General features: G+C 36.4%; 2 protein-coding genes across 2 annotated transcripts in view; both read right to left on the reverse strand.

Annotated features, from left to right (window-relative positions):
- Positions 1-1676, reverse strand: part of LOC107459303 (GDSL esterase/lipase At2g04570-like) — a 7681-nt gene extending 6005 nt beyond the window's left edge. The window contains exon 1 of the mRNA XM_016077517.3: positions 1282-1676. Coding sequence (XP_015933003.1) covers positions 1282-1665 — 384 coding nt within the window. The 5' untranslated portion in view covers positions 1666-1676. The remainder of the gene's footprint in view (positions 1-1281) is intronic.
- A 5396-nt stretch (positions 1677-7072) lies between these two features.
- LOC107459258 (zinc finger BED domain-containing protein RICESLEEPER 2-like) overlaps positions 7073-11145 on the reverse strand; it is a 6943-nt gene continuing 2870 nt past the window's right edge. Inside the window, exon 3 of the mRNA XM_021126813.2 lies at positions 7073-7195. Coding sequence (XP_020982472.2) covers positions 7073-7195 — 123 coding nt within the window. The remainder of the gene's footprint in view (positions 7196-11145) is intronic.

Here is an 11145-nt window from a genome sequence, read left to right on the forward strand (position 1 = left end):
TTTTTTTAAAATAGCATTATGTGGTGTACAAAAGACTAAACAAATAAAACTAGCATCATGTGATGTCTAAATTTAAATAGTGATTTTTTCGGTTAGCAACATCAACTCTGTACTCATCCCATGTGAGACATGCTTCTACCAACGAAAGAAGGGACAAAAATACGTATCACCTAAATCCACAAAATCATTTTCATGAATTAATTATTTTATCATAATGGGCTTGTACTACTGGAAGTAAATTTGCTTTTGAAAAATATCACATTCTAATTCCATATTCAAACTTTTTTGCTATGTATCAACCATAACGAATTAACTAGCAAACAGATCAAAATAAAAAATATCAAACATATAAATGAGGGAGGCATTCTTCGCGGCATCTAAATAGTTAATGGTGTAACTGAAACTTTAATTTTTAAATTAAAAATTTGAAAACAAATATTTAAATTAGCTTCTAAAAAATTTTAAATACAATATTTTGGTCCTTCAATAAAATTTTATTATTTTAGAAGTCTCCGAAAAATATTCTCATAAAAGATATTGATACTTTCTTTGCTTTTAATAAAATTTTTAATATACATGTTAAATAAATAAATTTTTAACTAATTTTATTATAAACAATTAAATTTCAAAAAATAATTATCAGAACACAAATTTATGTTCTTATCTAGACACAAATCCATTTGAAAACGACTAAAGTATTTTAAAATTTCTTAATAATGAGGTTAGGTATTTACTAAAAATTTAATTTGTTTGTGAAGTTTGACGAGAGTTTAGCAAAGTGGTATCTTATATATATTGGTCGCATATACGAAAAATATTTTCAAAATTTCAATTGTCCCGATTACAATTCTGATATTGAAAAAGTGCACTAAGTTAGTTTTTCAACCTTCAACTATTTTTCATCAAGTAGTGACTCGTTACATTATTAAAGATTAATGTGGTGCATTTTTATTCGTTTCAAGATATAATTAACGCAATTGACATCACAGAAACTATTTTAGTACACCCAACTAACCTCGGGAACTATTTGGAATTTAACTCCATCATGGTACGTGTTTTATTTGATCAGTTAGTTTACCATTGCTACAAAACCAACCACCTGTGATTCTGTTATTAAACCTTATTTGAACTATAATATATATGATCACAGCTTTTGCTAGATAACCGTTAGTAGTGTTTTCTAGATAAGGAGAAAATAATAACATTTTTTGAATAACTTAAGTAAAACCAGTAACTAACAATTTATTTGAATAACAAGGCATTACATAAAGTGTTAATTACCAGCACATTGGAAGTAGCATTGTCATAGCCAGTAGCAGCGGAAGCAAAAGAGACTCCACTGGCAAAGTCTGAGATCTTATACTTGGGATCCAGGTATGCTGGTATATATGGCTTTATCCCAAATGCTTCAGATATGAAATCTGTCGCTATTCTGCCATTGCTGAACCTCCCAGTTGGCTTGCCTCCCAGAAAGTCACGGCCGTACGGCTGGAAATTGCTCCGTGCAACGGTTGGTATGAAATTGTTGTTTCCGGCGTCAACAGACGAATCACCGAAGACAATGATGGCCGGAACCTTTTTAGCAGTAGCTCTGGTGATAAATGAGAGCAACAGGAAGATGCACAAAATAGGTGTGCGTTGCAGCTTCTTTCTAGGCACTTCCATTGTGTGTTTGCTTAAGGTAACTTTGAGTGAGCTCTCAGTTGGTAGCTTGTGTCCAATAAATAGTGGTCTGATTGGAATATTAATGGAACTCTGATTTTTAGGTGAGGAAGTTGTTGGGATTCATAATATTTGATTGACATCTATCTATGGCAAGAGTTATGATCCTCTTTTTAAGTGATGCTTTATTGGCACATTTTGTTTCAACAACCGGAAGTTTAATTTGTACTGTTATCATACATCATGAAAATGAGAATGAGAATGAATTGATATTTTATTTGAGTAGAGTAAGAAAAATGCAACAAAAAGTTTTAGTGGGCGAATAAAAATGATTTTGAAAGATGAAAATGACAAAAGGAAAATTTTAAAAATTAAGATAATATTAGGTTAATAAAAATGACCAAATATTATGTTTTCATTTAGCCTTAAATGAACTTGAAGAGTGGAAAATGTGACTTTAACGTAGAACTGCCGGAAAAAAAATTATAAATTAGTATACCGAAAAGCTATCTGTACGCTATTCATGTATATATTTAATGCACTCTTAATAGTAATTATATTATAGAGTAAATGTTCGAAATCATACTTAAAAAATCATTCATTTTTTAAATTAGTTTTCAAAAGATTTTCTAATCAAATTCATGTTATAAAAATTTTAAATTTATCATATTAGTCCTTCCGTCATTTTTGTTGCAAACAACATCAAAATTTACTGATATAATATGTTAAGTGATACCACACTGAACACAACATACATTTGACACTCTTAATTAGTTGTTGTTGATTGAAAATAATTAAAATCAAAGAAAGGAGTTATTTGAGAATTAGTAAGTTGGTTCTCGAATGGAAATTTACATCGAGAAGGTCTTGTGATTGGAGATATCGAGTAAAAGTCTGATTAGCATAACGGGCTAATAAATTGATTGAAGAAGTAGATTGAAGCTCTCGAGATTCGAAAATTGTTTTCCAAGACGTTATATGATCAAGCAAAAGAAGCAGGACTAGTTACACATATTTTCAGAAGGCTCGAAAATACAAGGGTTAGAACTATGCTTCAGAAATTATTCTCGAACACTCACATCCTAGTGACTTTCTGAGTATGCTTCGAGTCAATTTTCTGTGGGGTTCCTTCCATTCCTTTTCGTTTACTTTTTCTGCAAACTTTACTTTTCTTGCAAGTTTTGTCTTTCAAGCAACATTTACTTTACTTATTCAATTTTATGTTTCGAAACCTTTATTTTCCATGTCAAAAGTCCTTTGATTCGATCGGAGGCATTTTACTGTTTTTCTTTAAATTCAATGCAATTCATATCAATTTCAGGCAATTTATTTTCGAAGTCTTTATTTATGTTTTCACATTTTCTCGAATATTGTCTAATTAAGGGGTCCTTAATGCACTTTTAGAAAACTGGTACTCACAAAGAGGAGTAGGTTTCACTCCCAAACTATTAGATATCGAATCACCATCGATTTGCTAAAAATCGACAATACAAATTGGTATGCCTGATAGGACAGTTTGAAGTTAAGTGTGTCAAATGATCTTATGTAGCCATAGTGAAAGCAATTAAGAAGTTGAAGGATTGTATACATGGCGGAAGAAGTTTCAAATGTTAATGGTGGTTCATCCACAAATGACAGTGCACCGGTAGTTGTACAACCTTCGGATGTTACTTCACGTTCGGAAAGTGTGGTTGTAAGTTAAACTGTGGCAGTTACTAATGTGCAAGCTGGAAATAATGGGCGTAATACTCGCCCACGTGGTAATTCAACACCAATACAGCCCCAAGTAACAGTTGGTTGGCCTCCTTATGACCTTCCTCCAGGTTATACGCCACCAGTAAGTGGCTTTGGCCCTCCAATCCGATTTGGAGGTGCAAGTGGAGTAAATAATGTTTAGATTTTACAACAACATCCCGAGTATTCTCGAGATTATAATGTGAGTTCTACATCGAATGCTTCTAATTCAATAGCAACATTTCAACAACATGTAGAAGAAAGTCATCATGATTTAGTCAATTTATTGACTCAACAAATGACTATAATTCTAAATCCCATGATTGCTGATCACGAAACAAAGTTTGATTGTCTTGTGAGGCAAGTCAAGCGAATTTCTTGAATCATTGATTATGATGAAAAGGAAAGGCAGAATGCAAGGGAAAATGATGAGGGTTTTGAAAATATATTTCAAAATGAACTTGATGCTTTTAGGGGCAGAGAAAACCCTCAGTTAGTTCCTCGTGGTTAAAATGCAGATGACGTCTTAGCTCGATTACGTGTTAATCAAGTTGGTGAGCGTTATCAGGTCACAAGAATTATGGAAGATGTCCTTAATAGGGTCAGATTTAATATAGGGTTCATGAATTGACCCCATTTTGTGTCACCTTTTCCTCATAACATTCAAATGGCTGAAGTGCCAAGAAGAATAAAAAATCCCAAAATAGTTACAAAGTTTGCAGGAGAAGCTGGGGAATCGACTATTGAACATGTTGCTTGATATTTGGTTGAGATTAGAAATTTAGCCAATGATGAAAATTTGAAAATGAAGTTTTTCCCTTCTTCGTTGACAAAGAATGCATTTACTTGATTTTCGAATCTTAGACCAAATTCGATAACAACATGGGCTCAGTTAGAAAATACCTTTCATGCCCAATTTTACCGAGGAGAACTGAGTGTAGAAGTTACTGATCTAGTGGCTTTGAGACGAGAAGATGGTGAAACCATCGATGATTATATAATTCATTTTTAAAACGTTATGAGTAGCTGCTATGTGTCTCTTCCTGAAAGTGAAGTGGTAAAAATAGCGGTTATGGGGTTAGAATTTTATATGGGTCGAAATTTTCTTAATACCTGACTTGGCTCATTTGGCTGAGAGAGTTCGTCAGGTTGAAATTCTAAAGAAATAAAAAGAGAAATATAAGAATGATGAAAGGAGGTTGAAGAATAAATCTTTTTCTCGAAAAGAGAAAGTCTCTTATGTGGTAATGGAGTCCTTTGATGAGGAGTTCGATCTATAGGCAGAAGTGGATTTGACCGAACTTAGGAAAGGCCCACCTTATGTTTGCTCTTTATTAAAGAAAATCCCTAACATTGAAAAGTTGAGTTATTCAAAACAGAAAAGTGGAAAGAGATATAGTTTTGATATTTCAAAATATGATCAGGTTTTCGATGTGTTGCTTAAAGATAAATAGTTAATTTTACTTGAAGGCTGAACTTTGCTCTTGGTAAAAGATTTAAAAGAGAAACCTTATTATAAGTTTCATCAAGTAACTAATCATTCGACTAACAACTGTGTCCGTTTCAGGGATCTGATATAAGAAGCTATCATGGAAGGGCGGTTGAAATTCGATGATGAAAAGAAAGACATGAAGGTTGATTCTGATCGCTTTGATAGTGAGGCTAGTTTTGCAGAGCCATGTTTCGGTGTAAATACGGTTAGGATGTCTTATGACTTTGACGTGACTTTAGGAGATTTTGAGTCGAATGACTGTGTTGTTTTCCCCGGTGTGGGGGATGGATTACTAGAGTTTCTAATGCAGCAAAAAATGAAAGATCAGAACGTATTTCTGTGTCCTAGGTGCAATGCAATTTTCGATGCAGAGGCTGCAATGATTTTCGAGAAGGAAAGGATTAAGAGGGTGTTAGCTCACAAAAAAGAGCCTGGCAGAAGCATCCTATTCGACAAACAAAAGGAAAAAGTTCTGATGGTCCTCAGAGGAATGTTGCTGCACTCATAAATCGTTCTCAAGCCTTGGGTGTACAAAGGATTCGAAACTGTCAAGCGTTTTAGAATAGGGATGCTTATTATAAACATAATCCATAGTGGGGTTATAGAGGTCCTCCTTGAGGTCGATATCCTTATTTTTGTGGCCGGGCCAGAGGGTAACAAAAGGGGCAAAAGAAGGAGAAGACATCGGTCATCTAAAGTGTTTCAAGACAACAAAGCAAAGGGGGCAACCCCTTCTATGCATTCTCGGGTAGTGTTTCCAATCGATGGATAAACTTATCCAAAGGGTGTTCCTTCTTTAGTGAAATTGGATAAGGGTAAAGCTGTGGTTGTTGCTTCTGAAGTGATAAAGATAAAGTTGATGACCTAGATGAGGAGTATTTCAAAGAAGGAGAAGATGTGAGATGGTCAGTACTATTTCGATCATCCCAACTGAGTACTTGGGAGAATATAAAGGTAATCCGATGGAAGATTATGACGTTGATGATGAGGAAGCCTTTGCGTTCATTTGATATGAAGATGAACCTGGTTATTTTCAAAGGCTTTCTAAAAAGCATAAATCTCATCTGTGTCCACTACACATTACAGCAGTTATGATTGGGATCAAAATAAATAAAGTCCTTATTGATGGAGGAGCAGCAATTAGCCTCCTGCTAGAGAAGATGTTAAAGAATGTGGAGAAACACCCTAATGACTTAATTCTTACTAACATTTCTATGACAGATTATAGTGGTGTTTTAACCCGTGCAAAAGGATTGGTGACTCTTGGGGTGAAAGTTGGGTCCTTTGATCGAAATATTGTCTTTGTGGTAGTGTCATCAAAGGCTAGTTATAATGCCTTGCTGGGGCGTGATTAGATCCATGAAGTTGGGGTTGTACCATCCACTATGCGTCAAAGCGTCATTCTTTAGACAGATGATGGAAAACCTGAAGTAGTCAAGGCTGATTCGAATTTATATGTCGAGCAGTTACATGTCAATTTCAGGGTGTATAGTCCTAAATTAAAGCCTTTAAATGTTGATAGGGTACTCAATTCTTTCAATTGTGAATTTTGTAATTTGACTTCAAACGGTTTAAATGTGAAGCTTCGCCATCTAAAACTTAGTGTTCCTCCATCTGAGTGGGATTGTTCAACACAAGTGGTAGTTCAAAAACGTTCTTTCATGGCAGGTGATCAAGACGTCTTGAATTATCTAGTAATTTTGAATAAGTACTTAAGTAATTTCCCTTCAGCTGAGAATAAAGATGATTCTTCTGATAAAGTTGAATCATTTAGGAATGTAGCTTCATCTTCTTCAGGTAGCATAGATTCGATTCCTTCAATCAAATTTAGTCATGGTTTAAATGTCTTTTGTTCCCGTAGTTTTAATACTATTATCAATCAAACTACTGCCGACATAGCAGAAGTACATTGTATTGAAAACAAAGTTGTTAATTCAATGGACAATCAAGTGTATTTCAATCCCAATGAATCTATTGATTTGTCTTTTGGTTTCATATATGATTTAGAACCTTAGGGTTTTGAAAAATATTCAGTAAAGGATGATGAATATACAAAGGGTTTCAAGTTGCAGGATCCTTTAGAAGAAATTAATTTTGGATCTATTGACGATGTTCGAATTACTTACATATGTATGGACTTTGCAAACCCATTTCGAGCAGAATTGTTCCATCTTTTACATGAATTTAAAGATTGTTTTGCTTGGGATTATCTTGAGATGCTTGGTCTTGATTTTTCTCTAGTGGAACATCGATTAGCTTTAAGACCGAATGCTCGACCTGTAAAGCAAATGCCTCGGTGATTTGCTCCTGAATTTAATCAAAAGATTAAATAAGAGATTGAACATTTGATTAAGGCAAAGTTTATTCGAACCGCACGATATGTAGAATGGGTTTCGAACATTGTCCCTGTAATGAAGAAAAATGGAAAATTAAGAGTATCCATTGATTTTCGAGATTTGAATAATGCTACTCCAAAAGATGAATATTTTATGCCCATAGCAGATATGTTAATTGATTCTTCTGTAGGTAATGAAATTTTAAGTTTCATGGACGGTTATTCGGGATATAACCAAATCATTATTGCAGAAGATGATGTCCCATGGAATCGAAAAGCAGTTTTTGACACATCATCTTCTGCAATAAAGATTTGACGATATCCCGAATAGTATTCATTGCTGGTGTGACATATCAACGTGCCATGAATACTATTTTCCATGAGTACATTGAAAACTTTTTGGAAGTGTATATTGATGATGTTATGGTTAAATCAAATTCTCCTATTACTATGAATTCTCACCCTTTTGGCTATGACTCTGGTTACAATTATGTTGCAGGAAGAAGAGATTACAATGAGAACAGGCATCAAGATTGGAAGTATCAAAGATGGGAGGAGCCACAAGGATTTGATCAACCCTCATGGCAACAACCACCTCCAATGGACTATCAACAACCATTCTGTGATGCATATCAAGGCAATGGCTATGGTGAGCACTCTTTTGACTACCAACAAGACCCACCATATGCCTATGAACCCCTTCTTCCTCAATATAATTTTAAACCACCATACTCACAAGCTCCTTTCCACCAAACACCTCCGTATGACCCTAATCCATATCCACCATACCAACCACCTTATGAGCTAAATGAACACTCCTATCCACCCCAAACCTCCATGGAGAAAGTATTTGCCGATTTAAACTCTACTATACAATGTCTGGTCACCCAAATCGGACCACCGAATACCTTCAACAATCAACCCTCAAGCTCTAGTGCACTTCCTTTTCAACCATATAATGATCCACCCATTCTATCACCACTCATCCCATCACCACTATCCATGGAAGAGCACCCACATCCATCAATCCAAGAGCAAGATGATCTTAGTTATGCTATTGAAATGGAATAAGAGTCAAGGGATTGTCTCAAGGAAACAGTAGATCAATTTCATGCAACCCTTCATCAATTGGAGCAAGCAATAAATCAATTACCTTTTAGACGTTCGGACACTCAAGGAACCCCCATGGCTTCATGTGGAGAATCTAATGAAGAACGTAGCATGAAGGAGACACTAGAAACTCCAGTGGACAGTAAGGAGCATGACTTTATACTGGAACAAGTGGAGGAAGCCATAATTGTTGAAGAAGAAGAAGCGGTTGAAGACTTAGGAGATGCAGAACCTCCATGGGAAATTCAAGTCATAAAGCCTCCTTCCAAAGTATTTGAAATTGATGTTGAGGAGGGAGTACAACCTCCAAGGCATGTCATAATAGAAGACTTGGAAGAGGTTAATCAAGAGATGGAGATTCAAGAAGAAGAGGCACAACCTCCCATGCCTTGGTGCGCAATAAAGAAGAGATTAAATTGGAAGAAAGTTACCAAGAGGAAGAGGTTGAAATTGAAGAAGCTTGCAAAGAGGAGGAAGTTGCCAGAGGAGAGCACAAGGGAGTAGAGCTTCCACGTTCATTCCAAACACCTCCCCCTAAGTTGCCATCATCCTTCACAACATTCAAGTGGGTAAAATTCATATCCCTTAGCTTTCTAATTCCACTTGAATATGGGCTACTGGAGACGGATGGTCAACTTAGAGCTCTTTGTGACATTAAGAGTAAGAAGAAGATGGTCAGTGATAAGATTTATCCTGCAAGGTTCAACATGGTTGTGTGCTCAAAATTTAAACGCAAAGGTTGGTGTAAAGCTCAACTGAATGGGTTTAGGAAGTTGTTTGGCCGCTTTAGTGAGAATTCAGATTGCCTGCCACCCGGTTGGAACACTAATAATCAACAAGAAGACGGGTGCAAAAGCAAGGTTTGGGACCCCGGAATTCAATCTAGAAATCAATACTCTTGGGGCCTTGTCACTTGCTTCAACTTGCTTAAAGGCTTTCTGCGCCTAGTTTGGGACCCCGGAGGCTACTGGAATTCTAAACACTGGTGGAGATTCCTGGATCAGTACAAGCACAAGCCACCATAACAAGGAGCTCACCAGAATGTCCAACTTAAGGACTTTAACTAAAAGTGCTAGGTGGGAGACAACCCACCATGGTATGATCGTTCCCTCTCCATTTTACTCTGTTTTTGAATTCTGATTGAACCTGGAATTTTTGCATAACATTCATTACATTTTTCATTCTGCATACTGTATATAAAAAAAAAGAAGAAAAAATCGCACGCGACGCGACAGCATCGCTGACGCGTCCGCGTCACTAGTGCGTTGGGTAGAAAAGAATTGAACAGAGAGTCACGCGAGAGCGAGGCTGGAGGCGCACCTTTAGCATAATTTGACCCGACGCGACCGCGTCATGTGGGAACTTTGGCCTCCCACGCGACCGCGTCACCCACGCGGCCGCGTTCCATGAAAATCGACGTGAAAAGAGTGCATAGCCGAAAGTTATGCTGGAGTGGTGCTGGACTGGTGCTGAAAGCACAACCTTACCACGCGGATATATGGCTCACGCGTCCGCGTCATATCCCCATATTGGCCACTCACGGGATCGCGTCGACCACGCGATCGCGTCACCCAAAATTTGGCAAAATAAGATTTTGAACAGAGAGTTGTGCGAGCGCGAGGCTGCCCTCGCGCCAGTAGCATAAAACGTGTCACGCGACTGCGTGACCGATGCGACTGCGTCGATTAACTTCAAACGCAAGTCACGCGACCGCGTCCCCACACGTCCGCGTCGCTTTCGCCGCATAACTTATCCAGAGCAGGCAAATATCTTATCTTTTCTTCCCTATATCTACTTCTTTTCTTCCTTTCTTATTTCTTTTCTTCTTTCTTCTTCCTTTTCTTACTTTCTTCTTCTCATCCCTCTTCACTTCCATTTAATTTATTTGCATAGTTTCATTCATTGCATTATCTTCATTGGTGTTAGATATTTATTTAATTTGCTTGTGGATTATTCAAAGAATTGTTTGACAATTATATAACTTTTTTTTTAAAAAAAAAGGTTGCTTGCATGTTCAATTTAATAATTTCAATGACTTATTTACCATGCATGCTATGTGTTTGTGAAAAAGCCCGTATGGCATCATGCACTTTTCTACATTATTCTATTTAATGCCTGCTTTTCACAAATTCCATTTATTATTATAATAATTGATTTTAATTGTCAATACAAACGTGATAGTTTGTTACGGAGTGATGCTTGATCTATGCTACTCATGCCCTTGCCGGCATGCCAATACACATCCTGCATCTACTTACCCTTTCATGCACTTATTCTATTCCCTTTGATGAACTTTTCACATGTTGTCATGACCATGTGTAACCTTCATTGATCTATAGCATGCATTGACTATCACTCACTCATTCCTCTTCCTTGCTCTATCTCTTAGAATTTAATTTACTTTCTCTTTCTGATGACAAGTCATCATATACCCATTTTTCAAGCTAATTTCACTTGTTTTATTAGTTTTTATGCACTTTCTTGCATCCTAAGTAAGTGATTTGGAGTGAAAATGCATAACTTCTTTAAATCAAACAATCACCATGAAATTAATGTTAACTCATAAGGTTTAAGCTAATTTTAATTGAATTTTAATTGATTTATAAGCCTTGTGAATTTAGTGATACTTGGAATGGTTGTTTTGGTTTAATGTAGGTGAAGAAAAGAATAAAAGAGAAAAGCGTGGCCTAAGAAAGCGTGACCAAAGGAGAAGAAAACGTGGTCAAAGGAAGGAGAAGTGTGCCGCATGAAAAGAAGGGAGGCAAGCATTGCCCTCCACAAGGGCACACTGCCCTCTAGGAGGGCAACATAA

The sequence above is a fragment of the Arachis duranensis genome, chromosome 7, assembly GCF_000817695.3.
Source record: "Arachis duranensis cultivar V14167 chromosome 7, aradu.V14167.gnm2.J7QH, whole genome shotgun sequence".
Lineage (NCBI taxonomy): Eukaryota > Viridiplantae > Streptophyta > Magnoliopsida > Fabales > Fabaceae > Arachis > Arachis duranensis.